General features: G+C 41.7%; 2 protein-coding genes across 2 annotated transcripts; both read left to right on the forward strand.

The window, feature by feature from the left end:
- The first annotated feature begins 1,322 nt into the window (after window positions 1-1,322).
- On the forward strand, window positions 1,323-4,384 carry LOC127626087 (mitochondrial intermembrane space import and assembly protein 40-like). The gene is made up of 3 exons (XM_052101641.1): window positions 1,323-1,427; window positions 1,995-2,093; window positions 2,955-4,384. The coding sequence occupies exons 1-3, from the start codon at window positions 1,367-1,369 to the stop codon at window positions 3,221-3,223; spliced, it is 429 nt and encodes a 142-aa protein (XP_051957601.1). The 5' UTR covers window positions 1,323-1,366; the 3' UTR covers window positions 3,224-4,384.
- A 7,223-nt stretch (window positions 4,385-11,607) lies between these two features.
- Window positions 11,608-23,490, forward strand: LOC127626080 (MAP kinase-activated protein kinase 2-like). Its single transcript, XM_052101632.1, has 10 exons — window positions 11,608-12,139; window positions 18,243-18,382; window positions 18,970-19,034; window positions 19,561-19,640; window positions 19,717-19,843; window positions 19,915-19,990; window positions 20,088-20,212; window positions 20,714-20,799; window positions 20,882-20,962; window positions 21,473-23,490. Exons 1-10 carry the CDS (start codon window positions 11,912-11,914, stop codon window positions 21,626-21,628), a joined length of 1,164 nt encoding a protein of 387 aa, XP_051957592.1. The 5' UTR covers window positions 11,608-11,911; the 3' UTR covers window positions 21,629-23,490.
- Window positions 23,491-26,957: the final 3,467 nt, after the last annotated feature.

Here is a 26,957-nt window from a genome sequence, read left to right on the forward strand (position 1 = left end):
CTAAATTAATTATTTACACTTTATTTTACAGTGTAATTACACGAGTAAATACTGAGTAATATTGTTAGTTTTTTGCAATTATGCATCATTTACTGTTATTGCTATAGATAATACATGTCATATATAGGATAATATAAAACAAAGCGTTGTCAATAAATCATGAGATGTTGTTTAAATGTACATAAAATATTCACCTTTTAAGCAAACTAAAGTCATTATACTGTTATAACTTTTCCGAGGCCCTAAAGAATTAGATCATATATGATTGACACAGGAAGTGCTGCCCAATAATCGTGTGTTCATCATGTCACATGACTTTAATCAGTCGATAAAAGAACAGAAATACAGTGAACACAAGCAGCTTTACAGTTCTTCAAAATCCTCAGAATGGATCCATCGATAGATGATAATCATTCAGATCCCTTCAAGTATTTTGAGGTCTGGGAATGAAAACAGGAGGATCTGCTTTTATCAATGTACTGAACAATCTGCGCTTCAGACTCAGAGAAGAACAATGATCGCCACGGGTGCTGGAATATAATCTATAGAATATTACCCCATACAGAGCGTTCATAAGGTCACGGGAACATCCATTCCTTCAGTTACTCAGGATCATTTATAATAGAAGAGAAGATGAGGAACACATTAAACTACACTGCACATGCAATGTCTAACCAATGGAGTTCAAGAAGAGACTTGATCATTTATCAACACACTGAATAAAGAACAGAAATAGGTCACATGACCCTTGTGAGAGCTTCTGTTGAATAAACTCCTGGAGAACAGACATTTAATAATACAGCAACAGACTCTGAAATACTCATGGGCAAATGAATGTGTTATACTTTAGTATTCTATACTTTAGCGCGTGTTTCTATGCAGTTGCTAGGGTGTTCTGAGTGTATTTTTCAGCTGTTCTACACAATTTACAAAACTAATATACACTGTAAAAAAAATTCTGTAATTTTAACAATACTGTAAAAATGCTACAGAAATAAATGTTAATTGATTAACGAATATTAACTGTTAAATATACAGTAAAATGTTTTAATATATTTTAAAAGACAATACAGTACTTTTAAACTGTCTAAACTGTCATGATTAAATCCGACTAATAATGTGAATTCTCTTCCAGGTTTTTGGACTACAACATGAACAGCTGATTGTTATAACAGTTCTATGGCTGAACACACGGAGATCAGGTCAAAATATTACTCCGTTTTATTCGAAAGGAACAATTATTGGACATTTATAAAAATGCTTTGTAATCTTGAGTATGAAAGCGTGGTAGGGACTTTTATTTTGAAGCTCCCCGGCGGCCATGACGTCACTCCTGCTGGAGTCGGTGTAACAGTGTTGCGGATTGATGATTGTTTCGCCGGTTGGATTAACAGCGATCAGGGAGATGTCGTACTGCAAACAGGAAGGTTTGACTGAACTAAACGTGTTTTATATTCATCTTTCAGTATCATGCAGCTCTGTGAATAGTGCCCTTAAAAGTCACCCAGCAGCCATGCTCGATGCAATCATGAGTTCTTCAGATAATTAATTTATAATAATGTATCATCTTAGTTCAAACAGGTTCAAATTTGCCTAATCATCCCATGTGGTGGATATGCAGTGAGTTTGTAAATGAATGACTGAATTATTCATCCTGTTTGTTTAAAGCAGTGACATAATGAAATCCCTCTTCATTAGTGAATGTTTATAACAGCAGAACTATTAAACGTCACACATGTGACAACAGATGCTTCCTCATGACCTGATTTATTCACATTGAGTCATCATAGTCATGTTAGCATGTGCTGGGAAGGTCATAACATGTGTAGTGTGTGTGTTTGTGGTTCTTATATTTAGAGTGATAGAAATCATATTGAACTTTAATCAAGAACATTAGAAGAACTGTTGGTCATGTTGTGTATAAACAGGAGAAGGCGTATGGACTGTGTGACTGTGTGATGCAGATATTTCATTCAGTTTTTATTTGATGTTAGGTAAAGATCACATCATCTTTGTGACTAAAGAAGATCATGAAGCGCCCAGTAACGCTGAGCTTATTGAAGATGACCCGACTGATCCATATGAGGACCAAGGTATGTTTTTGTGGTGGTTTATATATGTTACCATACCAAAATACCATTGTGGCCTTCCTTAAAGGGACAGTTCACCCAAAAGTGTAAATTCTCTCATAATTTATTCACCCTCATGTCATCCCAGATGTGTGTGACTTTCTTCTGCAGAAAACAAATGAAGATTTTTAGATGAATGTTTCAGCTCTGTAGGTCCATACAATGCAAGTGAATGGTGACCAGAACTTTGAAGCTCCAAAAAGCACATAAAGGCAGCATAAAAGTAATCCATAAATCTCCAGGGGTTTAATCCATGTCTACTGAAGTGATATGATAGGTGTGTGTGAGATACAGATTAATATATAAATCCTTTTTTTTACTATAAATCTCTACTTTCATTTTCACATTCTTTTGTTCTTTTTCTGGTGAGTTACATTCTTCGTGCATATTGCCAAATACTGGGCAGAGAGTTACAGAGTAAAAAGGGCTTTAATGATTTGTTTCTCACACACACCTCTCATATCACTTCTGATGACATGGATTAAACCACTGGAGATTTATGGATTACTTTTATGCTGCATTTATGTGCTTTTTGGAGCTTCAAAGTTCTGGTCACCATTCACTTGCATTATATGGATCTACAGAGCTGAAATATTCTTCTAAAAATCTCCATTTGTGTTCTACAGAACAAAGAAAGTCACACACATCTGGGATGACATGAGGGTGAATAAATGATGACAGAATATCCATTTCCTTTAAGACCTCAGAACCTCTGGAGAAATGTGTTTTAATTTAAATATTGGCGATGCAGATGCTTTATAAAGGTTTATAATGTATCTACAAACATATTTTCTTGCGACTGACTTGATCTGACAAATGTTTCAGGTCTGATCTTACCCAACGGAGAAATAAACTGGAACTGCCCGTGTCTGGGTGGCATGGCGAGCGGCAAGTGTGGGCAGCAGTTCAAGGAAGCCTTTTCTTGTTTCCACTATAGCAAGGAGGAAATAAAGGGGTCAGAATGTGTGGAAAACTTCCGGAGTATGCAGGAGTGTATGCAGAAATACCCTGAGCTGTACCCGCAGGAGAACGATCCTGCATCCTCTTTAACTGACTCTTCATCAGCAGCCACAGAACAGCCAGCAGCGAGCTAATATCAGCCATGATTGATCACTGAGAATGTTCCAGAACAGACGTCTGAACATCTGGAGGAAGCACTTCAGGGTTTCTCTTTGAGAGATTCAAATGACATTGTTAACAGCACTTGAGGGATCAATAAATAGGAAGATTTCAGGAACGGCATGAAGCATCAGTGTGATCATTAGAGCTCCTCAACAGAAGCTAAACTTGTTTGTCTTGTCATCTGTATTTAAAAGCACTCTTCTCAGATGTGTTTGAACATGTGGTGTCATGAGTGAGTAAAGCAGCAGCTGATGTCACATGATCAATACATCACTTCTCTCTTCAGAACAGCGTATTGGACCAGCATTGATGATTTCTGTTGTTATGGAAACACACTGATCCTGAAATGTTTAATTGAATCAGTTCAATGATCATGGATTCATCTGACCGGCTGTATGGAGTGTCTGAATGTTTGAAGCGGATGATCTTTGTGATTTCTCTGTTTCTGGAAGAGGAAAACCAGATTCCAGCTGTGTCACATATTCTAACATTTTTCAGTTGTGTGATTTGTATAAAATAATTTTTATAAATACACTTGAGAAACGTTTGAGGTAAAAGTTTTAAATGAAGAAGCCAATAAAATACAAATCACCAAACTGTCCCACTTGCATCAGATGCTTTAATATTAATGTGGGATCGGTTGTTCCTCTGCCCCGTATTCTTCATTTTACATTTACATTTGGCAGACACTTTTATCCAAAGTGACTTACAGAGCACTTATTACAGGGACAATCCCCCCGGAGCAACCTGGAGTTAAGTGTCTTACTCAAGGACACAATGGTGGTGACTGTGGGGATCCAACCAGCAACCTTCTGATTACCAGTTATGTGTTTAACCCACTACACCACCATCACTCCCATTAAATGAGTCTCATTAAGATCGATCACATGTTCTGCTCAGAACTGGAGCAGGAATTCAACATTTAGTGGTTTTTGGAGAATTGTTTCCAAACTGGGCTTGTTTTGACACATTTCGGGCACACTTTTAAGAGCTCTGGCATCAAGTGTTGTGTGACGAGGAGGAGGTGATGCCAGTTCATGATGATGCATGGCGAGCAAGATAAAGGAGAGCCGGAGGCACCGGTTCGAGAGAGAGAGAGAGAGCGGCCGCTCTGTATACGTGTCTGTCTTTATGATGTATGTTGAATTTCTTATTAAACTTTATATTTACTCTTCAGCCTGTTCCTGCCTCCTCCTTGTCCGTCCTCGTACTGTCACATGTAGCACTATGTGAGAAGTCAGACATGGGCTGGGTCAGACACTGTAATATAGTCCGTTATCCTGTCAAGCACGAGTGAAATAAACAGCACATTCAGAAGAACATGAGTAAATGACTGTATGAATGTAATATATGTTCTTTTGTGCATTAACTGCATCCTTCATGAATGTCGGCCATATTTCTATGACAGTGACGCGCTCTTATACACATGAAAATGGGATTCTCGTCAGAATTTGGATGTTTACATTAAATTATAGAGAATAGCCTCATCGGCAACATCAGCTTTGTATAAAATGAGACGCTTTCTCTGCTGGAAACTTTAGTGAATCTCCGGCCCGTGGAGGCAGAGAGGAGATACATTATATATACAGTATGTGTTCTATAGAGTTTCTGACTGATGCTTCAAGCATTTTATTTAATTTCAGTGTAGTGACACGCCTTCAATAAACTGTCTACAGGTTTTGATTAGGCCACCAGTAATAGTGCAATTCTTTTCATATTTGATAGTAATTTTGATTGTTCTCAAATGCAAAGTGTCAAAGTGACTTGTGATGGCTGTTGTAGCGGTTATAGTTTGCAGGGATCGTACAAGCTGCTTGAATTGGGCTTTTTCAAATTTAAGTCCAGGAAAACCCTTGAAAATAGCCTATTTAAAAACACGTAAAATACGTTGCTTAAATCATTTAATAAATTACATTTATTTATTTTCAGAAAAACACAACGACAAACCACTAGATCACTGCTGACACAGCGCATAGACGGTCACGTGACACCTGTTGAACGCAGATCAATGGCGGATTCAGTTTTGAGTTGTCTAGCGCCCCCTGGTGTAAAGCGTTGTGTCTCACATGACAGGTTCTGACAACATTTGGGTCCATCTCAAAATATGTAGACAAACATGTCCCTTGACTTTATTAGTCAAGAAATTGCTTTCAAATAATGACAAATAAAATAAAAGGTATAATTCTATAACCTAACCTTTAATAATATGAATTGACTCTTTTTTTTGTAAATATATTTGAAATCAATCGCCTGAAAAAAGAAAGTCCTTGTTCCCTTCATTTGGTACACCACTTTTATAACAGTTAAAGTTATTTCTGCATTTATTTTGTACTTATGTTTAATACATTTTTATTTAAACCAAAAATATTATTAATAATTTGAATGATTTAAAAATCATGTTTGTCCCTTAATTTCATGGCATTGGTGTTATCAATGTTAAAACATTTTTATATTTATGTTTTAAAAATGCTTAAATGTGCATATAGTGATTTTTCTCAGCATGTTAAAAAGTTATTATTAGAATTTTAACTAATATTTTCACACAAAAATAATTTGGTGTTGTACCCCATTTAACCCTCATTAGAGCTAATTTATTGTTAACTTGCTTCATTTGTGAAATAAAATAAAATAATAAAAGAAATAACAACAGCCAAGTTGTTCTTTATGAATAAAAATACATGTCAACGTAGTATACAATGTTTTCCCTCAGTGTTTAGGCAAACACTGAACTGAACGGGAAATTCAACAGTTAAAGAATGAGTTTTAATGACATCTCGAGCATAGTCCTTGAAAACAATTAAATGTGCTTGAAAGTTCTTGAATTTAACTCTAAAGCATCTGTTTGTGCATTTACAGCCTAATCTTGTGCAACCCTTCTCTTGATAGAGGAAACGTTCTGGGCTCTCTCTGTCTCGAATATATTTCAAGATTAAAGAGGAAATAGTGGAGAAGATTCATCAGTTCATCAGTGCTGTTCCAGAAATATGGAAAGAGCAAGAATCTCCCGAATGTGAATCACTGAATGTGTTGAATGACCCCTCGTGAAGGATCATCATGAGTCTGTTGTGCACATGATTATTTAGGTTTACAGGTTTACACTTGATAAAAACATTGATTTGCTACACAAATGGTATAAAATGCCCCATTCCCAGGTGTATCCGTCTCTTAAGCCGGTGACTTCCTGGGTGACATATCTGGTCCAGCACATTCGCTTTTTACTAACCTGGATCTCAGATGCATTTCTGCTATGTTCTGGATCAGCAGTTTCTTCTTCCTCCTGGTCTTCCTCACAGGAACCCTGTGGCTCAGTGGTCTCCCCTAATCAAAGTGCAAGTCTGCATTCATCTGTGAGGATTAAACTGATTGAGATGCAATTTGAAGCCTCGAATATGTTTCCATCTAAATCTCTCGAAGTAAGCTTGATATTTGTTGCAGACCTGAGAACCTCAGCCATTGGTGGAGAACATTCGTTTGTATATCTGACCAGTGTTTATGTGTCTCTCTGTACAATCACAAGTCTAGATTCAGAAGTCATTTTCATTTGGGGTGTCTTGATGCATGCTCTTGTCACGAACCCCGCTCCTCTGCCCCATCTCCGCTTCCTCGAGCACGCACACATGCACTCCGCGAGCGTGCTCGCTTCCCGCTCCCTCGCTCCGCCCCCTTGAGCTCATACGCTCTTTTTCCTCCCTCGGGCTTCCACGCCCGGTTTTGCTATTACGAGCTCTCGCTGGTAAACTATCTCCCCCCTCTGACTCATGCTCGCTTCTCACGCGCTTCAGCCTGAACATTATGACCACCTGCACTCACGCGCTTCCTATCCCCACACATTAGTTTCACCTGCACTCGTCTTGTCACCTGTCATTGTTTACACCTGCACTCGCCCCTACAAATACACTATCCTTCCGTTTGTATCTTGTTGGTTATTGTATCTAGATTCCCATGTTTTGCCCCTCGCTAGTCTCGCCTAGTTTTGACTCCTCTTTGATTCCCTCTTAGCTTGCCAGCCCCCTATTCCTCTTGTTCCCCTGTCTTTTGCTCCCTCTAGTCCCATCTTGTATACATCCTGTTTACCCCGGCTTTGACCCTCGCTCCCCTCGACTACTCTCCCAGATTTGCCCCCTTTACTCTCTTTGATTCCCCGGCTTTTGACCCTACAATTCCCCCTTGACCATTCTTCACTTGACTTGCCCCTTTTTGTACTGTTGCCTGCTTTTTGCAAATAAAGCAGTTTTCATCCGACATTGTGACTGTCTCATCTTGTGTGTGTGTGTGTGTGTGTCCGGGTTACAGCTCTTGACCGAGAGGCTGGCTGCTCCATCCATGGTCTGTTTCTGGAAGGGGCACGTTGGGTGCTGAGGAAGGCCGAGTCACAACCCAAAGAGCTCTCCACTGTGATGTCTCCAACCACAAACTATCTGGAGTTTACATCTACTCAATCTACAAACAGTGACCCGTGCTGATGAGATATTTGTGTTCCTGTGAAACCCACTCCCAACCCGCTGGTAATGTTTCAGTACTGCACATCCTGTAAATGGATTTCTGTCAGAAATTGGTTCATGTTGAAAAGTTGTGTTTCTATCACTCCACGGATATTACTGCAACTGAGCTGACAAGACCCAAGGTCAAAGATAATTATTTACATTTCTTGTTGCACTTAAATCTGTTTTGTATACTATTGTGATGATAGTGAAACTTTGTAATATGGCACTTTTTGTACCACTGTCTCCCTAAGATGATTCGCTGATGTTCCTCCTCTTTTGTAAGTCAAATCAAATCAATCAAATCAAATCACTTTATTGTCACACTACCATGTACACAAGTGCAACAGTAGGTGAAATTCTTGTGTGCAGTTCCGAGCAACATAGTAGTCATGACAGTGACGAGACATATACCAATTACAATAAACAACATACATACACAACACAATTTACATATCAAATGTACACATACTTACACAACACAATTTACATATCAAATGTACACATACTTACACAACACAATTTACAAATCAGATGTACACATACTTACACAACACAATAATTATATACAATGCAGAATATAGAACAGAATATACAATACAATACAATAAGTGGGAGTATATGAAATATATATGTGTATATATATATATATAGCAGTTGTATTGAGGAGAATATGTTGACAGTCCAGTGTGAGATTATAGCTGAATAAAGTGCAGTGCTAATTATTGATCCTGATAGATCAAGAGTTCAACAGTCTGATTGCTTGGGGAAAAAGCTATCATGTAGTCGGCTGGTGCGGGTCCTGATGCTGCGATACCGCCTGCCTGATGGTAGCAGTGAGAGCAGCCCATGACTCGGGTGTCTGGAGTCTCTGATGATCCTCCGAGCTTTTTCACACACCGCCTGGTGTATATGTCCTGGAGGGAGGAAGCTCACCTCCGATGATGTTCCTGGCAGTTCGCACCACCCTTTGCAGGGCTTTGCAGTTGTGCTGCGGTGCTATTGCCGTACCAGGCGGTGATGCAGCCAGTCAGGATGCTCTCTACAGTGCTGGTGTAGAACCGTGTGAGGATGTGGTGGTTCATTCCAAACTTCCTCAGCCGTCTCAGGAAGAAGAGGCGCTGGTGAGCCTTCTTCACAACGGCCTCAGTGTGGACGGACCATGTGAGTTCCTCAGTAATGTGGACACCGAGGAACTTGAAGCTGCTGACTCTCTCCACCGGTGCTCCATTGATGGTGATGGGGCTGTGTTCTCCGTCTTTCTTCCTGAAGTCCACAACAAGCTCCTTGGTTTTACTGACGTTGAGGGAGAGGTTGTGCTACCTCCTCTCTGTAGGCTCTTTCATCATTGTCAGTGATCAGACCTACCACCGTCGTATCGTCAGCAAACTTAATGATGTTATTGGAGCTATGTGTTGCCACACAGTCATGTGTGTACAGGGAATACAGTAGGGGGCTGAGAACACAGCCCTGCGGGGCTCCAGTGTTGAGGGTCAGTGATGAGGAGGTGTTGCTGCCCATTCTAACCACCTGACGTCTGCCTGACAGGAAATCCTGGATCCAGCTGCACAGTGAGCTGTTTAAGCCCAGAGCCCGGAGTTTCTCATCAAGCTTGGAGGGCACTATGGTGTTGAATGCTGAGCTGTAGTCTACAAACAGCATTCTCACATATGTGTTCCTTTTTTCCAGGTGGGAGAGAGCAGTGTGTAGTGTAGATGCAATGGCATCATCAGTGGAGCGGTTGTTGCGGTAGGCAAACTGCAATGGGTCCAAAGAGGGGGCAGAACAGAGCAGATGTGATCTCTGATTAACCTCTCGAAGCATTTGCTGATGATGGGGGTCAGAGCAACAGGACGCCAGTCATTTAAGCATGTGATTATAGCTTGCTTCGGTACAGGCACAATGGTTGATGTTTTGAAGCATGTGGGGACTACAGACAGGGAGAGGGACAGATTGAAAATGTCCGTAAAAACACCAGCCAGTTGATTCGCTGCACGCTCTGATGACGCGGCCCGAATGCCGTCTGGACCCGCGGCTTTACGGATGTTCACCCGTCGGAATGATCGGGTTACATCCACAACAGAGACGGAGAGTGAATCAACCTCTGTAGCGTCAGTCAGCGAGTGCACTCTCCGCGAGGGCGGTGTTACTGTCCTCAAAGCGAGCATAAAATGTATTAAGTTCGTCCGGGAGAGATGCAGCGGTGTTCATGGCGGAGACTTTATTCCGCTTGTAGTCCGTGATTGTGTTAATTCCCTGCCACATACTTCTGGAGTCAGTGGTGTTGAACTGACTTTCAAGTTTGTGCCTGTACTGGCGTTTAGCTGCACTGATAGTGTTACGGAGGGCATAACTGGCTTGTTTACGCTCCTCCGTGTTAGGAGAATTAAAGCGGAGGTCCGCGCAGTGAGTGCCGCCGAACATCGCCGTTAACCCATGGTTTCTGGTTGGGGTATATCCGTATAGTTTTGGTCGGAACAACGTCCTCTACGCACTTCCTGATGAAACACGTTACGCTGTCAGCGTAAACCTCGATGTCGTCATCAGAGGCGGACCGGAACATCTCCCAGTCCGCGTGATCAAAACAGTCTTGTAGCGCAGAGTCTGATTGGTCCGACCAGCACTGGATCGTTCTGAGGGTGGGTGCTTCCTGTTTCAGTTTCTGCCTGTAAGCGGGCAGAAGCAGAACGGAAGAATGGTCCGATTTGCCAAATGGGGGCCGGGGGAGGGATTTGTAGCCTTCCCGGAAGGGAGAGTAACAATGATCCAAAACCCGGTCCCCTCGTGTGTTGAACTTTATGTGTTGGTGGTATTTTGGGGCGATTGCTTTGAGTCGCTTTGGATAAAAGCGTCTGCCAAATGAATAAATGTAAATGTAAAGAACAGTGTCTCATAATTTTCCTCACATGCAACTTCAATCCTTCTCTGTCATAGGTCATGAAGAACAAAACTTATCGAAACATCAAAAGCCACAACATGTTTGTTAGATCCTTTACCAACTAAGCTCTTAAAAGAGGTATCTCCTGTAATCTCGGGACCTCTTCTTAATATCATTAACTCCTCGCTATGCTTAGGACATGTCCCAAGAAACTTTAAAATGGCAGTTATCAAACCGCTTATTAAGAAGCCACAACCTGATCCTGGAGAACTTGCTAATTACAGACCGATTTCAGATCTCCCGTTTATGTCAAAAATACTATAAAAGGTAGTGTGCTCCCAAATATGTTCATTTCTACAGAGAAAAAAGATCTGCTTTTAGATCTTTGTGCTGCATTCGACACGATAGATCACAACATTCTCTTGAATAGGCTGGAGAATTATGTTAGCATTAGTGGAGTTGCATTAGCATAGTTTAGGTCATATTTATCAGACTGCTACCACTTTGTCTATGTAATTGAGGAATTGTCAAATCAAACAAAAGTAAAGTATGGAGTGCCACAGGGATCAGTTTTAGGGCTTCTGCTTTTCTCCATGTATATGCTTCCCCTGGGAGATATTATCAGGAATCACACACACACACACACACACACACACACACTCACTCACTCACACACTCACTCACTCACACGCACACTCACACACACTCACTCACTCTCTCTCACACACACACACACACACACACACACACATACACACACACACACACACACACACACACATACACACACACACACACACACACACACACATATACACACACACATACATACACACACACACACACACACACACACACATACACACACACATACACACACACACACATACACACATACACACACACACACACATACACACACACATACACACACACACACATACACACACATACAGTGAGGATGACGGAAGTTTCAGAGTTAAAGACTCTTTCGGTTTCTGGGTTGTTTGATTAATTCTCTTGAAAGTGAACAGAACTTTTATAATTACGCAACATTTAAATTATTTCTGTGCAGAGCGAAAAGCTTTTTATTTGAGCCATCATGAGCAGCTGAGATACTGAAAGCGCAGTCAGTCATGAATGGATGGATGTGAACGGACTTTATGTGCTGTAATTCAGTCACAGGAATTTCTCCGGTTTATTTTCGGAACAGCGTCACTGACAGCACCGGAGCGGACAGATCAGCGGATTCTAAAGGACCTCGTTGAACGCATTTTTATTTCATTCAGCTGAACTGAAAGATGCTTCAAAATGGAAAGTCTGAAACGGAGAACACGTCGGAAGAAAGCGAGAAAACACAATCCGTGTCCGATCTTCTCCCGGTAACACCGGTTCATCAGAAACTACTGATCAAACGTCATGCCGTGACAGACGAATATACAATCTCCAGTCAGGTGTTGGGATTGGGAGTCAACGGAAAAGTACTGGAATGTTTTAATAAGAAAACAGGAGAAAAGTGCGCGCTGAAGGTAAATCACACGTTATAAATCTGTTATTACACCGGCTGCTGTAATAAACCTCAGTGGACTTTATCCGGTAGTTTAGAGGAACACAAGTTTAGACAAACACAACATCATGAAGTTCAAATCTATATTAATGAGGGAAAGTGTACACTTTATGTTTGTAAAGGAATATTCCATCATTACACTAATATATAATAATTAAATGTGTTTAATAAGGTTGTAGAAGATCATGCTGTCATTACCTCTGTCAGTGGAAACATCTTTACTGTGGTTTCTTCTCAACTTTTACAGACTTTAAAGGGGCAGTTCACACAAAAATGAAACTTCTCTCATCATTTACTCACCCTCATGCCATCCCAGATGTGTGTGACTTAAATATTGATCTGTTTTTCACCCACTTCTATTCTTATTATTACTTTTCTTATTTATTACTTTTCTGCTGCCTTTATGTGCTTTTTGAGGTTTAAAGTTTTAGTCACCATTCACTTGCATTGTATGGATCTACAGATTACTTATGGAATACTTTTATGCTGCATTTATGTGCTTTTTGGGGCTTCAAATTCTGGTCACCATTCACTTGCATTGTATGAACCTACAGATTACTTTTATGCTGCCTTTATGTGCTTTTTGAGCTTTAAAGTTCTGGTCTCATTCACTTGCATTGTATGGACCTACAGAGCTGAAATATTCTTCTAAAAATCTTCATTTGTGTTCTGCAGAAAAAGAAAGTCACACACAGTAAATGATTAGCATTAGAATTAGCATTTTTGAGTGAACTGTCCCTTTAAAGTTCCCAATAAAATGTTTCCATAGGATGAAAGTGTTGCACATGTTTTGAACTGCTGTAAGAACACTTCAGATGTTGCTCCAGCTCTTTTATCTCATCAAGTGCCAAAAGTGCAATTCGTTATATCAGATATATGACTCCATTTACTTACTTCAGTGTCTCTATATAAGCAATCAGTTACTGGTGTCACTGGCGTTACTGGGATTACTGGCGTTACTGGGGTTACTGGCGTTACTGGGGTTACTGAGGTTACTGGGATTACTGGCGTTACTGGGGTTACTGGCGTTACTGGGGTTACTGAGGTTACTGGGATTACTGGCGTTACTGGGGTTACTGTGGTTACTGGGGTTACTGGCGTTACTGGGATTACTGGCGTTACTGGGGTTACTGGCGTTACTGGGATTACTGGCGTTACTGGTGTTACTGAGGTTACTGGGATTACTGGCGTTACTGGGGTTACTGGCGTTACTGGGGTTACTGAGGTTACTGGGATTACTGGCGTTACTGGGGTTACTGGGGTTACTGGCGTTACTGGGGTTACTGGCGTTACTGGGATTACTGCGGTTACTGGGGTTACTGGGGTTACTGGCGTTACTGGGATTACTGGCGTTACTGGGGTTACTGGCGTTACTGGGATTACTGGCGTTACTGGGGTTACTGGCGTTACTGGTGTTACTGGCGTTACTGGTGTTACTGGCGTTACTGGGGTTACTGGCATTACTGGTGTTACTGGCGTTACTGGGATTACTGGCGTTACTGGCGTTACTGGCGTTACTGGGGTTACTGGCGTTACTGGGGTTACTGAGGTTACTGGGATTACTGGCGTTACTGGGGTTACTGTGGTTACTGGGGTTACTGGAGCTACTGGCGTTACTGGGGTTACTGTGGTTACTGGGGTTACTGTGGTTACTGGGGTTACTGGAGCTACTGGCGTTACTGGGGTTACTGGGGCTACTGGCATTACTGGGGTTACTGTGGTTACTGTGGTTACTGGGGTTACTGAGGTTACTGGGGTTACTGGGGTTACTGGCATTACTGGGGTTACTGGGGTTACTGGCGTTACTGGGGTTACTGGGGTTACTGTGGTTACTGGGGTTACTGGCGTTACTGGGGTTACTGGGGTTACTGGCGTTACTGGCGTTACTGGGGTTACTGGCGTTACTGGCGTTACTGGGGTTACTGGGGTTACTGGGGTTACTGGCGTTACTGGGGTTACTGTGGTTACTGGCGTTACTGGCGTTACTGGGGTTACTGGGGTTACTGGCGTTACTGGGGTTACTGGGGTTACTGGCGTTACTGGCGTTACTGGGGTTACTGGCGTTACTGGGGTTACTGTGGTTACTGGGGTTACTGGAGCTACTGGCGTTACTGGGGTTACTGTGGTTACTGGGGTTACTGGGGTTACTGGAGCTACTGGGGTTACTGTGGTTACTGGGGTTACTGGGGCTACTGGCATTACTGGGGTTACTGTGGTTACTGTGGTTACTGGGGTTACTGAGGTTACTGGGGTTACTGGGGTTACTGGCATTACTGGGGTTACTGGGGTTACTGGGGTTACTGGGGTTACTGGCATTACTGGGGTTACTGGGGTTACTGGGGTTACTGGGTTACTGGGGTTACTGGGGTTACTGGGGTTACTGGCGTTACTGGGGTTACTGGGGTTACTGGCGTTACTGGCGTTACTGGGGTTACTGGTGTTACTGGCGTTACTGGCGTTACTGGGGTTACTGGGGTTACTGGGGTCACTGGGGTTACTGGCGTTACTGGGGTTACTGGGGTTACTGGCGTTACTGGCGTTACTGGGGTTACTGGCGTTACTGGGGTTACTGGGGTTACTGGCGTTACTGGGGTTACTGTGGTTACTGGGGTTACTGGAGCTACTGGCGTTACTGGGGTTACTGTGGTTACTGGGGTTACTGGGGCTACTGGCATTACTGGGGTTACTGTGGTTACTGTGGTTACTGTGGTTACTGGGGTTACTAGGGCTACTGGGGTTACTGGCATTACTGGGGTTACTGTGGTTACTGTGGTTACTGGGGTTACTGAGGTTACTGGTGTTACTGGGGTTACTGGCATTACTGGGGTTACTGGGGTTACTGTGGTTACTGGGGTTACTGAGGTTACTGGGGTTACTGGGGTTACTGGCATTACTGGGGTTACTGGGGTTACTGTGGTTACTGGGGTTACTGAGGTTACTGGGGTTACTGGGGTTACTGGCATTACTGGGGTTACTGGGGTTACTGGGGTTCAGCTTCCTGGAAACTGTTAGGTCACATTATGGGTCATCAGATCTGACTGTGACACGCATCATACAGTCTAATGGAACCCGTCAGACTCATGGACGAGGATTTGCTCTCCACTTGAATCTGATCAGAGGAACTTATACTGGAGTATTTATGGGTGTGTTTGTCATGAGAGAAATTAAAGATGTATATAAGTAAAGATGTATAGAATGTGCCGCTGACATCACTACACTGAAAATAACCAGGTCACCTGTTCTCTCTTTAACATGAACTGCAGCTGATCTTGTAATAGTTAAAGTCAGGATCTGATGTCATACAAACATAATGTAACAACAACAACAACAACAACAACAACAACAACAACAGGTTACTTTGTGCAGAAAGAGTGACTCTTCTTCATAAAGTGTTGATAAACTGGTTAAAGATGTTGTTCTTTCCTAAACAAACATCATTAACACTGAACTTGAGCTGACGTCTGGTGAAGTATCGGTCAATAATAATAATAATAATAATAATAATAATCTCACGGTAAACTGGAGCTGCACGTCGTTCATCCTGACAGACCTGTAATTAATGAGTGAGAAGATAATGAATGTGATTGTGTTCTTTAATCACTCTGATGAACGGGATGGGACACAACATCATATGTTCTGATTCTGAATCAGTGAAACACTCCCGTGCTCAACCGAAAACACATGACACCCATTCTGCAGACGAATGAAATATTTATTTATTATTAACATTTTCCAGTTTTCATACAGTATTACTGAACGTTGTGCTGTAATCTGACAGTAATACTGTAACATCAATGACATCTCCAGTTCAGTACCGAAGAAAAGAAAAATAACCTAAACATCTCTGCGCTCAGCTGCATCTGGCCACAGGGCCTCGTCACCATTACTGGCTGTATTTTCATTTGCAAGGCAACGTGGGAAGAATCTTCTGGAGTGACGAATCCACCCTTGTATGGACGCTGCTTCAATTTGATCACGTTTCCTCCATATCTTGAATGAGGGTCAGAGATCATAAACCTTCCCCCGCCATGCTGAGAACTCCTCCTGGATGGGGTTTAGGAACGGGGAGTGTGCTGGAAGGTATTGAACTGTAAATTGTGGGTGTTGATGAAACCAGTTTTGGACGAGAGGAGAACGATGGAAAGCAACATTATCCCAGAAGACAATGTGTTGCATCTGGTCCCTTTGGTTTGCTGCTGTGATAATATTGTGTAATCTGTATATAAATGCAAGAATGAGGTCAGTGTTGTAAGGACCCAAGTTGGCATAGCGGTGGAGGACCCTGTGTAATGCCAGCTCAAAGGGTAATGTTACCCCCACATGGCCAATGATGTTTCTTCCCCTTCTGCTCACTGGTTAAATCCTCATCAATGTATATAAACTCATGCGGGACTGAAATACAGCAAAAGATCACATTGTGTAGATTAATTGTTGACAGACCTGTTGGACATATTGAAAAGTGATTCTCTTGTGGAGTTTCTTCTGTTCTGTGTTGTTGTTTTAAATGGAGTTTCCTGATGTCTGTTCCTCTGTGACTGTGAAGCAGTTTTCGTGTGTTTCCTGGATCTCTTTGAGTCAATGCTTGAAACTCTGCCGGCAAATGAGTCAAGATGTCTTTCAGCTTCTGTTAGTCGGAAAACTGTCGTCTCGTTCTCACCCACACAGAGATCTTTAGTATAAACTGCAGTGACAGGGAGGACGGGGGTGGAGGGTCATATCAAATTACACGAGGTCACGCTTCTCCACATCATACACTTGCAATCAGCTTTTGAACATGTTAGAAATTAAAGCCAGAAGTACTCGTGTGTAAACAGTCTGTAGAATATGTTTCGTACATTTCTTGGCTGAAAGAAATATGAAATTTGCTTCATGCAGTCAACAACAATATTAATATTACAGAATTAACCTATTCTTCCAGCACTTAAGATCAGGTAGAGTTAGATCTTTAAATGTGAAATGTGTGAAGTGTCAAACACTCGCCCCGTCTGTCATGGGCTGGACAAACAGATGGTCCTGACACAAATGAAGTGACAGATAGCGGTACAGCTATCCTAGAAACTATCTCGGGTCAGGTGAGGTTGAAACAGCTGCTTGTTTAACTTGTAACAGTGTCTGTGAGTTGATTATAAGATGTTCTTATTGTTATAAAGAGCTGCTGTGACAACAATGAACTATTCATGAAACATTACACTTATTTTCATTATCATTGACATTATATTGCCTGAACGGGACATAAACACACACAGACATTATAAAGGGCATCATTGGGGTGTTCCTGTAGAAGGATTCAGTGCCCAAAAATACACTTTGATGGAAACATGTGCCGCTGTAATCACTTCATGACTGGATGACACAGAGAAGAACAGTTCATGACACAGAGAGAAGAACAGTTCATGACACAGAGAGAAGAACAGTTCATGACACACAGAGAAGAACAGTTCATGACACACAGAGAAGAACAGTTCATGATACACGAGAAGAACAGTTCATGACACACAGAGAAGAACAGTTCATGATACACAGAGAAGAACAGTTCATGACACGGAGAGAAGAACAGTTCATGACACACAGAGAAGAACAGTTCATGATACACGAGAAGAACAGTTCATGACACGGAGAGAAGAACAGTTCATGACACACAGAGAAGAACAGTTCATGACACAGAGAGAAGAACAGTTCATGACACACAGAGAAGAACAGTTCATGATACACAGAGAAGAACAGTTCATGACACACAGAGAAGAACAGTTCATGATACACAGAGAAGAACAGTTCATGACACGGAGAGAAGAACAGTTCATGACACACAGAGAAGAACAGTTCATGACACACAGAGAAGAACAGTTCATGACACACAGAGAAGAACAGTTCATGACACACAGAGAAGAACAGTTCATGACACACAGAGAAGAACAGTTCATGACACACAGAGAAAAACAGTTCATGACACAGAGAAGAACAGTTCATGACAGTTTGGTCAGCTCTTTAGATAACTGAACTATTTCATCTGTGAAGCACAAAATCCCCTGGACACAATTTAAGTCTTTATGATTGTGTGTCTGTAGATCCTGTACGAGTGTCCTAAAGCCCAGCGGGAGGTGGAGCTGCACTGGCGAGTGTCTGGAGGACCACATATAGTCCAGATACTCAGTCTCTATGAAAACATGTATCGTGGGAAAAAGTGTCTTCTCATCATTATGGAATGGTGAGTATTTTCCCATCATTCCTAGCGGCCGTAAATACTGCTCCTTAAATGCTGTCAGATGTTCTCAACAGAGCTTCTTGCACCAAAGTCACTGCAGAACCTGTTCACAGACTGTGATGAAGCGTTTCCTCCTTTTATTATAAACTTTTTTACATTTGCCATTTTTAATTATTTATTGTAAATGTATAATTTGGGTTAGCACATCTGTGACGATGTTTGTAACACACCTGCTGAGGGAGTCATTGTACATTTATAATTCTGCTCTCTCTATTTTGATCTTCTTTTGGAAACCTGTTAAAGCTGAAATATTCTGCACATCAAGCACTCAGATAGCCCCGCCCCCAACTCACGCCATTGGTCTAAACAGGTCCCTCAAAACAAACACAGAAACACAGTATTTAGAGTTTTCCAAAAATGAACCAATGAATAGTTTGCTTATAGATGTCTCTGTTTATTAAGCTGTGATAAAAGTATTGTAACACTTTAAAAACATGTACATACTTCAGCTTTAGTTGGAGTAATCAACAATAATATTTGCTGTGTGTTCACCGCTATACTAAAAGTGTTGCCAAAATGTGTTCTGTCAGTATGGAGGGGGGAGAACTCTTCAGTAGAATCCAGACCAGAGGAGACCAGGCCTTCACTGAGAGAGGTGTGTTATTTATCACACACACACACTAACACTCACACACACACTAACACTCACACACACTAACACTCACACAAACACACACTCACATACACACACACACTTTCCACTGTCACCAATTTGGACACTACTATTATGAAATCTGAATAACATTTAGCAGTTTGATAAGTAGTTAGTTTAATAGTTAGTTAGTTAGTTAGTTAGATAGTTAGTTAGTTAGTTAGTTAGATAGTTAGTTAGTTAGTTAGTTAGTTAGTTAGTTAGTTAGTTAGTTAGTTAGTTAGTTAGTTAGTTAGTTAGTTAGTTAGTTTTATCTCATGTCATGTGTTGGTGTTTTTGGTCACGAGGAGAGAATTTCCCATGTCATTCGAAAATACATAATTCCTAAAAAGGGGAAGCGATGTAACCTCATTTTGAACTGTTGTAAACTAGCCTGACATGTTTAGGCAGCAAGACACTGATAGTGTTGTTTGATATTACATGTAATAACAGCATTATACCAATGTAATAACACTCTTCTGTACTTTAGAGGGCTCAGAGATCATGAGAGACATCGGCACAGCCATCCAGTACCTGCACGACATGAACATCGCACACAGAGACATCAAGGTGACTGTAGATGAATTCATCTGTTCCATGTTTGTCATTGTTCACTATATGATCACTAACACTCCGCTGTCCTCAGCCAGAGAACCTGCTGTACACTAGTAAAAGTGACAATGGGATTCTCAAACTCACAGATTTCGGCTTCGCTAAAGAGACGTCTCTGCACAATCCGTTACAGACGCCCTGCTACACGCCGTATTATGTGGGTCAGTACATCAACAGAGAACGCAGAACAACTATGTATTTACTCGTGTAATCAGTCTGTTTGTGTCTCCAGCTCCTGAGGTTTTAGGTCCTGAGAAATATGACAAGTCATGTGATATGTGGTCTCTGGGTGTCATAATGTACATCCTGTGAGTATAAATGTTTACAGGTTATTTATACTTGCACAAAAGGTTAATCTGAATGTTATGACAGTTTGGTGCTCGTCGCTGCTACTGTTGCACGCAGGTTGTGCGGGTTCCCGCCATTCTACTCCAACACGGGACAAGCCATCTCGCCGGGTATGAAGCGCCGTATCCGCATGGGCCAGTACAAGTTTCCCAATCCCGAGTGGGCTGAAGTGTCTGAGGAGGGTAAGCTTCATGAACTGTATATACGGCATACTGTTGACCAGCAGAGGGTGCTGTTGCTAGTGTTTCCATGGCGAGATCATGTGTGCCAGCTTTGTGTGGTAGATGTGATTCCTGTTTCCTTTTGGTCAGTGCACAAGAAGATAAAATGTAGGTTAATTTGGTCACTGTGGATATGTGTTACTGGACTGGTTTAGTGTACTAGTGAACAGTATTACAATAGCTGTGACATCATCAGGGAACAAACTGGATATGAGTGTGAAGTTGTGACATGTTGTAAATAGTGGTTCATACATGCCTCTGATAATTAGGCTGCGTTTGTAAATGAGCTCGGGATCTCAGTTGAGTTCACATGTTCACACCAGCACTATGATCTGTTATTTACAACACAGAGATTCGATTCAACTCACTTCATCTCTCAATTGAATTGAATGGACATAGACATTTCTAATGATTGTGTTTGTGTGTGCTGGAATAATGTGCTGGAACGTTCTCCTCCTGTAGCCAAACAACTGATTCACCAGCTGTTGAAGACGGACCCCAGTGAGCGAATGACCATTGAGCAGTTCATGAAGCATCCGTGGATCAATGTGAGTGTGTGTGTGTGTGTGTGTGTTTATCATCCCTCGCTCCATCGCAGGAAATCAACACGCACATGTTTCTCTTCATTAGCAATCGATGGTGGTTCCACAGACTCCTCTTCACACCACACGAGTGCTCGCCGAAGACTGTGACATGTGGGACGAGGTCAAGGTGAGCTTAAGTATCACTATACGGTACATACAACAGAACAGAATTAAAAACACCCATTTTCAGATTCAAGCCTTTTTAGTCACATGGTAAAAACTCTTTAAATGCCAAAGTATTAGTAACACTCACACACACACACACTCTCTCTCACACACACAGTCACACACACACATACACACACTCACACACACACACTCTCACTCACACACACACACACACACACACACACACACACACACACACACACACACACACACACACACACACACACACATGCATGCACACACACACACACACACACAAACACACACACACACACACACATGCACACACACACACACACACACACACACACACACACACACACATGCATACACACACTCACACACACACACTCTCACTACACACACACACACACACACACACACACACATCTAAACTCAGTGTTAATATATGGAGAATCCAATAATGAAAGTTAAAATAAAGTCAATGTCTCTCTGTCTGTGTTTTTAGGACGAGTTGACCAGTGCGTTGGCCACCATGCGTGTGGATTACGAGCAGGTGAAAATGAAAGATTTGGACGCCTCCAGTAACCCCTTACTGAACAAGAGACGCAAGAAAGCCGCTACAGGAGAGAAGAGCGCTGGATCCGGCTGCAGCAGCCAATGAGAACACAGATGTCAGTCACATGATGAAGGGAAGTGAAAGAACACATAAAGATCTCCACAGAACATCAGAAGAGGAAGTTGTGCTTGTTTCAACTCTGAAAGGATTCTTCAGCTCTGAGTGTTTGTTTCTACACTCGTGATTTATAAAGTGATCTTTTACTTGATCTTATTTGTATAAATCTCAAGGTCCTGTGAGTCTTAAGGACAATTGAAACTTCTGCGTCAAAAGTACACAAGAGGCAGACCACAACAGCTGTGATTGGTTACATTATCTGAGGTAGCGGCACAATTATAGATGGTTTAATCTCTGCATCTATATCCACAGATCAGTGATCTCATATTATGTTTCATTTTTAGAGATCATCTGCTTTTTTATGTTCATTTTATTTCATGACGTTACAAGCAAAAATGCAACACAAGACACATTTTACACTATATATTACATATATCTGGTGTGGAGTGTGTAATTTGTATTCTGATCGAGATCTGTACGATGTTTTGACCTGTACAGTAAACCCATCTCCAGCGGTGACTTTACTGTCTTCTAAAGCAAATCACTTTGTGTGCTCCTTTTCTGCCAGTTTGGAATGCCCAATTCCCACTTCTTAGTAGGTCCTCGTTGTGGCGTGGTTACTCGCCTCAATCAAGGTGGTGGAGGACGAATATTAGTTGCCTCCGTGTCTGAGACGTCAATCCACGCATCTGATCACGTGACTCATTGTGACACCGCGGAGACTCACAGCATGTGGAGACTCATACTACTCTCCACGATCCACACACAACTCACCACACGTCCCATTGAGAGAACCACTAATCACCACCACGAGGAGGTTACCCCATGTGACTCTACACTCCCTAGCAACCGGCCCAATTTGGTTGCTAAGGAGACTCACAACATGTTATAACAGTCCCAGCTTCTTTGCACTGGTCAAGCTACATTTCCAAAGGGGGTCACCTTGTTTGTAATGCTCAACTGGTCTCAGTTGAAAAAGATATAAAATAAACTCTTATACAAATGAGTGGAGGGTTTCTTCTTTATATATTCAAAGCTTTACTCATTCATTATCCAAAAACCCAATATATCACAGTACATACACCTGTATACAGAGACAGAATTCATTCATGAGCCAGTCTATACATGTGGGTGTATCGAAATGTCCAACACGTCCTCTGTGGTTCACGAACCCCAACAGTTCTGGAAATGAAAGAAACCAGTCTTATCGTTAGTTCGACCATACGTGCAAAGGTGGATAGTGATGAATTAGAAGGTTGTCCAACGCTTAGTTGTTTGGAGAGTCGTAAGGTTTCCCCAGCAAACGAATCAGAAATGTGCTTCAGCAGTATAAGCAGGGGGTCTGGTCATAAACACTTAACAGTATCCACAGTTGATGAGCAACAGCTACATCCCAAACAAACCTGTTTGAGCAGGAAACAAACAGTTTCTCAAACAGGATTGGGAAACAGATCACAAACAACCATAAGGCAGCCCAAAGAGTCCTCCCACTTACTCTAATGCTTCCTGTTTTATCTCATACAATATGCCCTCTTGTATCCCCCTAGTGGCTAGGAAACAAATAATACCCTCAATTAGAATAAAATAAACCCTGTGACAGGCGGTGACTGTTACAATGTGGAGGCTCATGCTACTCTCCACGATCCACACACAACTCACCACACGCCCCATTGAGAGAATCACTAATCACCACCACGAGGAGGTTACCCCATGTGACTCTACACTCCCTAGCAACCGGCCCATTTTGGTTGCTAAGGAGACCAGGTGTGACAGTCAGCATCAATATTCGCTGAGATATCCAGAACCCCATTAAATCACATGAAAGATCGCTTTCAGTCAGACGTTGATGAATGGCCAGATTTACACGAGTGTTCTTGTGGCGTAAGCGCGATGGCATGTGAGCTGGCGCGTGACAGACATACAACCAATGAGTTGAACAAACGTGACATCACGCTTACCTCACAGGAGCACTCGGGTGAATCCGGCCATTCGTCATCGTCTGACTGGAAGTTATCTTTTATAGTTATAAAGTGATTAAATAAAGTTTTCACACACACATTGATTTGCTTTATGAATGTCACGGCTGGAGACAGGACGGATTACTGTCATGTGGACTATCAGTGCTTTAATCACATCCTCTCCCATTCTGAGCACCTGCTGAGTCTGGATCATTCTCTACAAAAGAAAGAAAGTCATACACATCTCAGATGGCAAGAGTCAATTATCAGAGAATTAACAATTTTGGGTGAACTATCCCTTTAAATAGTCAAATGTATTGCAACGGGAGGTGTATGTGGCATTTTGCAATGGACACTTTATTTATTTATTTTATAAATCGTTGATTGCAGCAGCCGTAATTGTGATCATGATAATTGTTTTTGATTAATCGTGCAGCCCTAAATAATCATATTTCATCAGTTATATTACTACTAATTCGCCAGCAGGTGAAAAACACTGTTAACAGATGATTATTGTGTAAAGATCGTAAGCTTTAAAACATTTATGCACTTGGCAGACGCTTTTATCCAAAGTGACTTACAGAGCACTTATTACAGGGACAATCCCCTGGAGCAACCTGGAGTTAAGTGTCTTACTCAAGGACACAATGGTGGTGACTGTGGGGATCGAACCAGCAACCTCCTGATTACCAGTTTACCAGTTATGTGCACTTATTACAGGGACAATCCCCCCGGAGCAACCTGGAGTTAAGTGTCTTACTCAAGGACACAATGGTGGTGACTGTGGGGATCTAACCAGCAACCTCCTGATTACCAGTTTACCAGTTATGTGCACTTATTACAGGGACAATCCCCCCGGAGCAACCTGGAGTTAAGTGTCTTACTCAAGGACACAATGATGGTGACTGTGGGGATCAAACCAGCAACCTTCTGATTACCAGTTTACCAGTTATGTGCACTTATTACAGGGACAATCCCCCCGGAGCAACCTGGAGTTAAGTGTCTTACTCAAGGACACAATGGTGGTGACTGTGGGGATCTAACCAGCAACCTCCTGATTACCAGTTTACCAGTTATGTGCACTTATTACAGGGACAATCCCCCCGGAGCAACCTGGAGTTAAGTGTCTTACTCAAGGACACAATGGTGGTGACTGTGGGGATCAAACCAGCAACCTTCTGATGACCAGTTATGTGTTTAACCCACTACGCCACCACCAGTCCACACTCCTCAAAACGAAACCCTTTGTGTGTTTGTCAAGCAGCTATTTATAAATTTAATATATATTTCAGCACGGAGCATCAAAGTATGCCACATTATTTATTTATTATTACTGATGTGAATAAAAACGTGAGAGTTTATGCCGGATTTATGATCTCTGCATTGTAGGCGACATGTATAATAAATCAAATACTGCATCATTTGATGAACTAATTTTAATGCTGCAATAATTTAATAAATAATTTTGAATCCACATATTGCTTTGCTGTTTATTAATGAAAAGTGCAATTATTGAGAAATGAATGTGACTGTACACACAGAACGACACATGCAGAAGGGACTCATGCTGAATTATAAACCGTCTTTAGATTAACCAGAGATTAATGTGCTGCTGGTTTCTATTAGATTAACAGACTTACAGAGATGTGTGGAGGAGTGGCATCTCTGGACATGATTCACATTATTCTGTATATTGCACAACCTGGTACTTTTTACACAGCGAGTCACAAAACTTCCCAAAACCAGCCGGTGAAACTCTGACCCCAGATCAGATCCACAGGACAACTGTAGACGTGACCTGTCCTGTCTGCCGTCTCCAATATTCATATTGTGGATGTCAGAAATGACATTAAAGCTTCTGTGATGTTATACGAGTATATTCTTACTGAGATTATGTGAAGGAATTTATTTGAGATTTTGACACAATTTAACATTTGAAAATGTGCCAAACTCACGTGACACATGTCCTGAAGTCTTTGTGTCACACACTGTGGGGTTTAAATAGCATTTGAGTTTAGTGAGGCCACTTTCTAGTGAACATATTTAGACGAGCACTCAACGGTGACCTTTGCCCTAGTTTCCAAAGCAAACCTGATCTTCATAAGTCTGTGCTTGAGAACGATTATCCCAGTTTGAACAGTCGTGATGTGTGTTTGGAGTCATCAATCTCAATTATTGCTTTAGTATTTGTGTAAAGTAACAGACAGACGAGTGTTCATCGTGTCTGAAATAAATGCACTTGTGAAATACAGTTAAACCACACAATTAACAATGTCTGAGATAACAAGGGCCATTTATTTCAAACCCTTTTCAAGTAAAACACGTCATAAAAACAAGTTCAACTGTTGAAAATGAAGACAGCTTGTGTTTGTCAGTAAATATGTGTAAAGTGTGTTCTGAGAAAATTCATTTCAGACAGCGTTTATATGCAGTACGGGAGAACGACACGTCCCTTCTAGTTATTTGACTCTATTATTCCATTTCCATATTCAGTTGTATTCACACCTGAGCTGAGACGAGCAGGTCACACAGACAGTGAGACGTATATGATACAGTGAGGTCAGTAATGGCCTTTATAAAGAATGTTCCGGAGAGACACGGGAAGGTCAGAATGTTGTGCTGTAACTCTCTCAGCCTATCTTCTGTTGCAGCTTCATTTCAACCTTCTTTACTGCATTATTTTGTTTTTATAACACAGTTTTCTTCGTCTGTAAACATTCAGACGGCTCATCTCTCTGACATTTAGTGCCATTATCCCTGTCCATCTGTCCAATGGAGGCTTCTCTGATGAAGAGCTCACATGTTTGATGTTTGTGTGCCAGATTATTAAGATAAATTAACACACTTATACCATTGTCATAGCTTACAGCATCGCTGCAGAACTGAAGGGGGACACGTCCAGTCAATACTGTAAAGGGGGTGATTTGTTCCCCCAATCATGCATCTGTCCTCGTTACTACTTTTAATCAACGCTGAAAATAATTTAGTATGAGATACCTTTGCAATTGTGTGACTGTCAATCTGTCATATTGAGACAAAAAGCCGAAGTCCCCCTCTGTCGTACGAGTTGGCATTGCCCAACTAGTGTTGCGCAATCCCCCTCTAGCGTAGCCGACGGTGTCACGTGGTACCTGTTACTTTTCTCAGCGCTGGCCAGAATGGGCCAATCACATTCATTTATTATTACTGGATGAGGATTTTAAAGATGCTTATATAGATAATGCATAGGAGGATTTCCATTCTCAGGTATGAATCTGAATATAACTATCCAGTGTAAAAGGGATATAAAACGTTCTTAGATTTAAATGCAGATGCATGAAGGATTGGGTTCTCAGAGCGTCAAGCGCCCCCTGCAGGAA

The sequence above is a fragment of the Xyrauchen texanus genome, chromosome 32, assembly GCF_025860055.1.
Source record: "Xyrauchen texanus isolate HMW12.3.18 chromosome 32, RBS_HiC_50CHRs, whole genome shotgun sequence".
NCBI classification, from domain to species: domain Eukaryota; kingdom Metazoa; phylum Chordata; class Actinopteri; order Cypriniformes; family Catostomidae; genus Xyrauchen; species Xyrauchen texanus.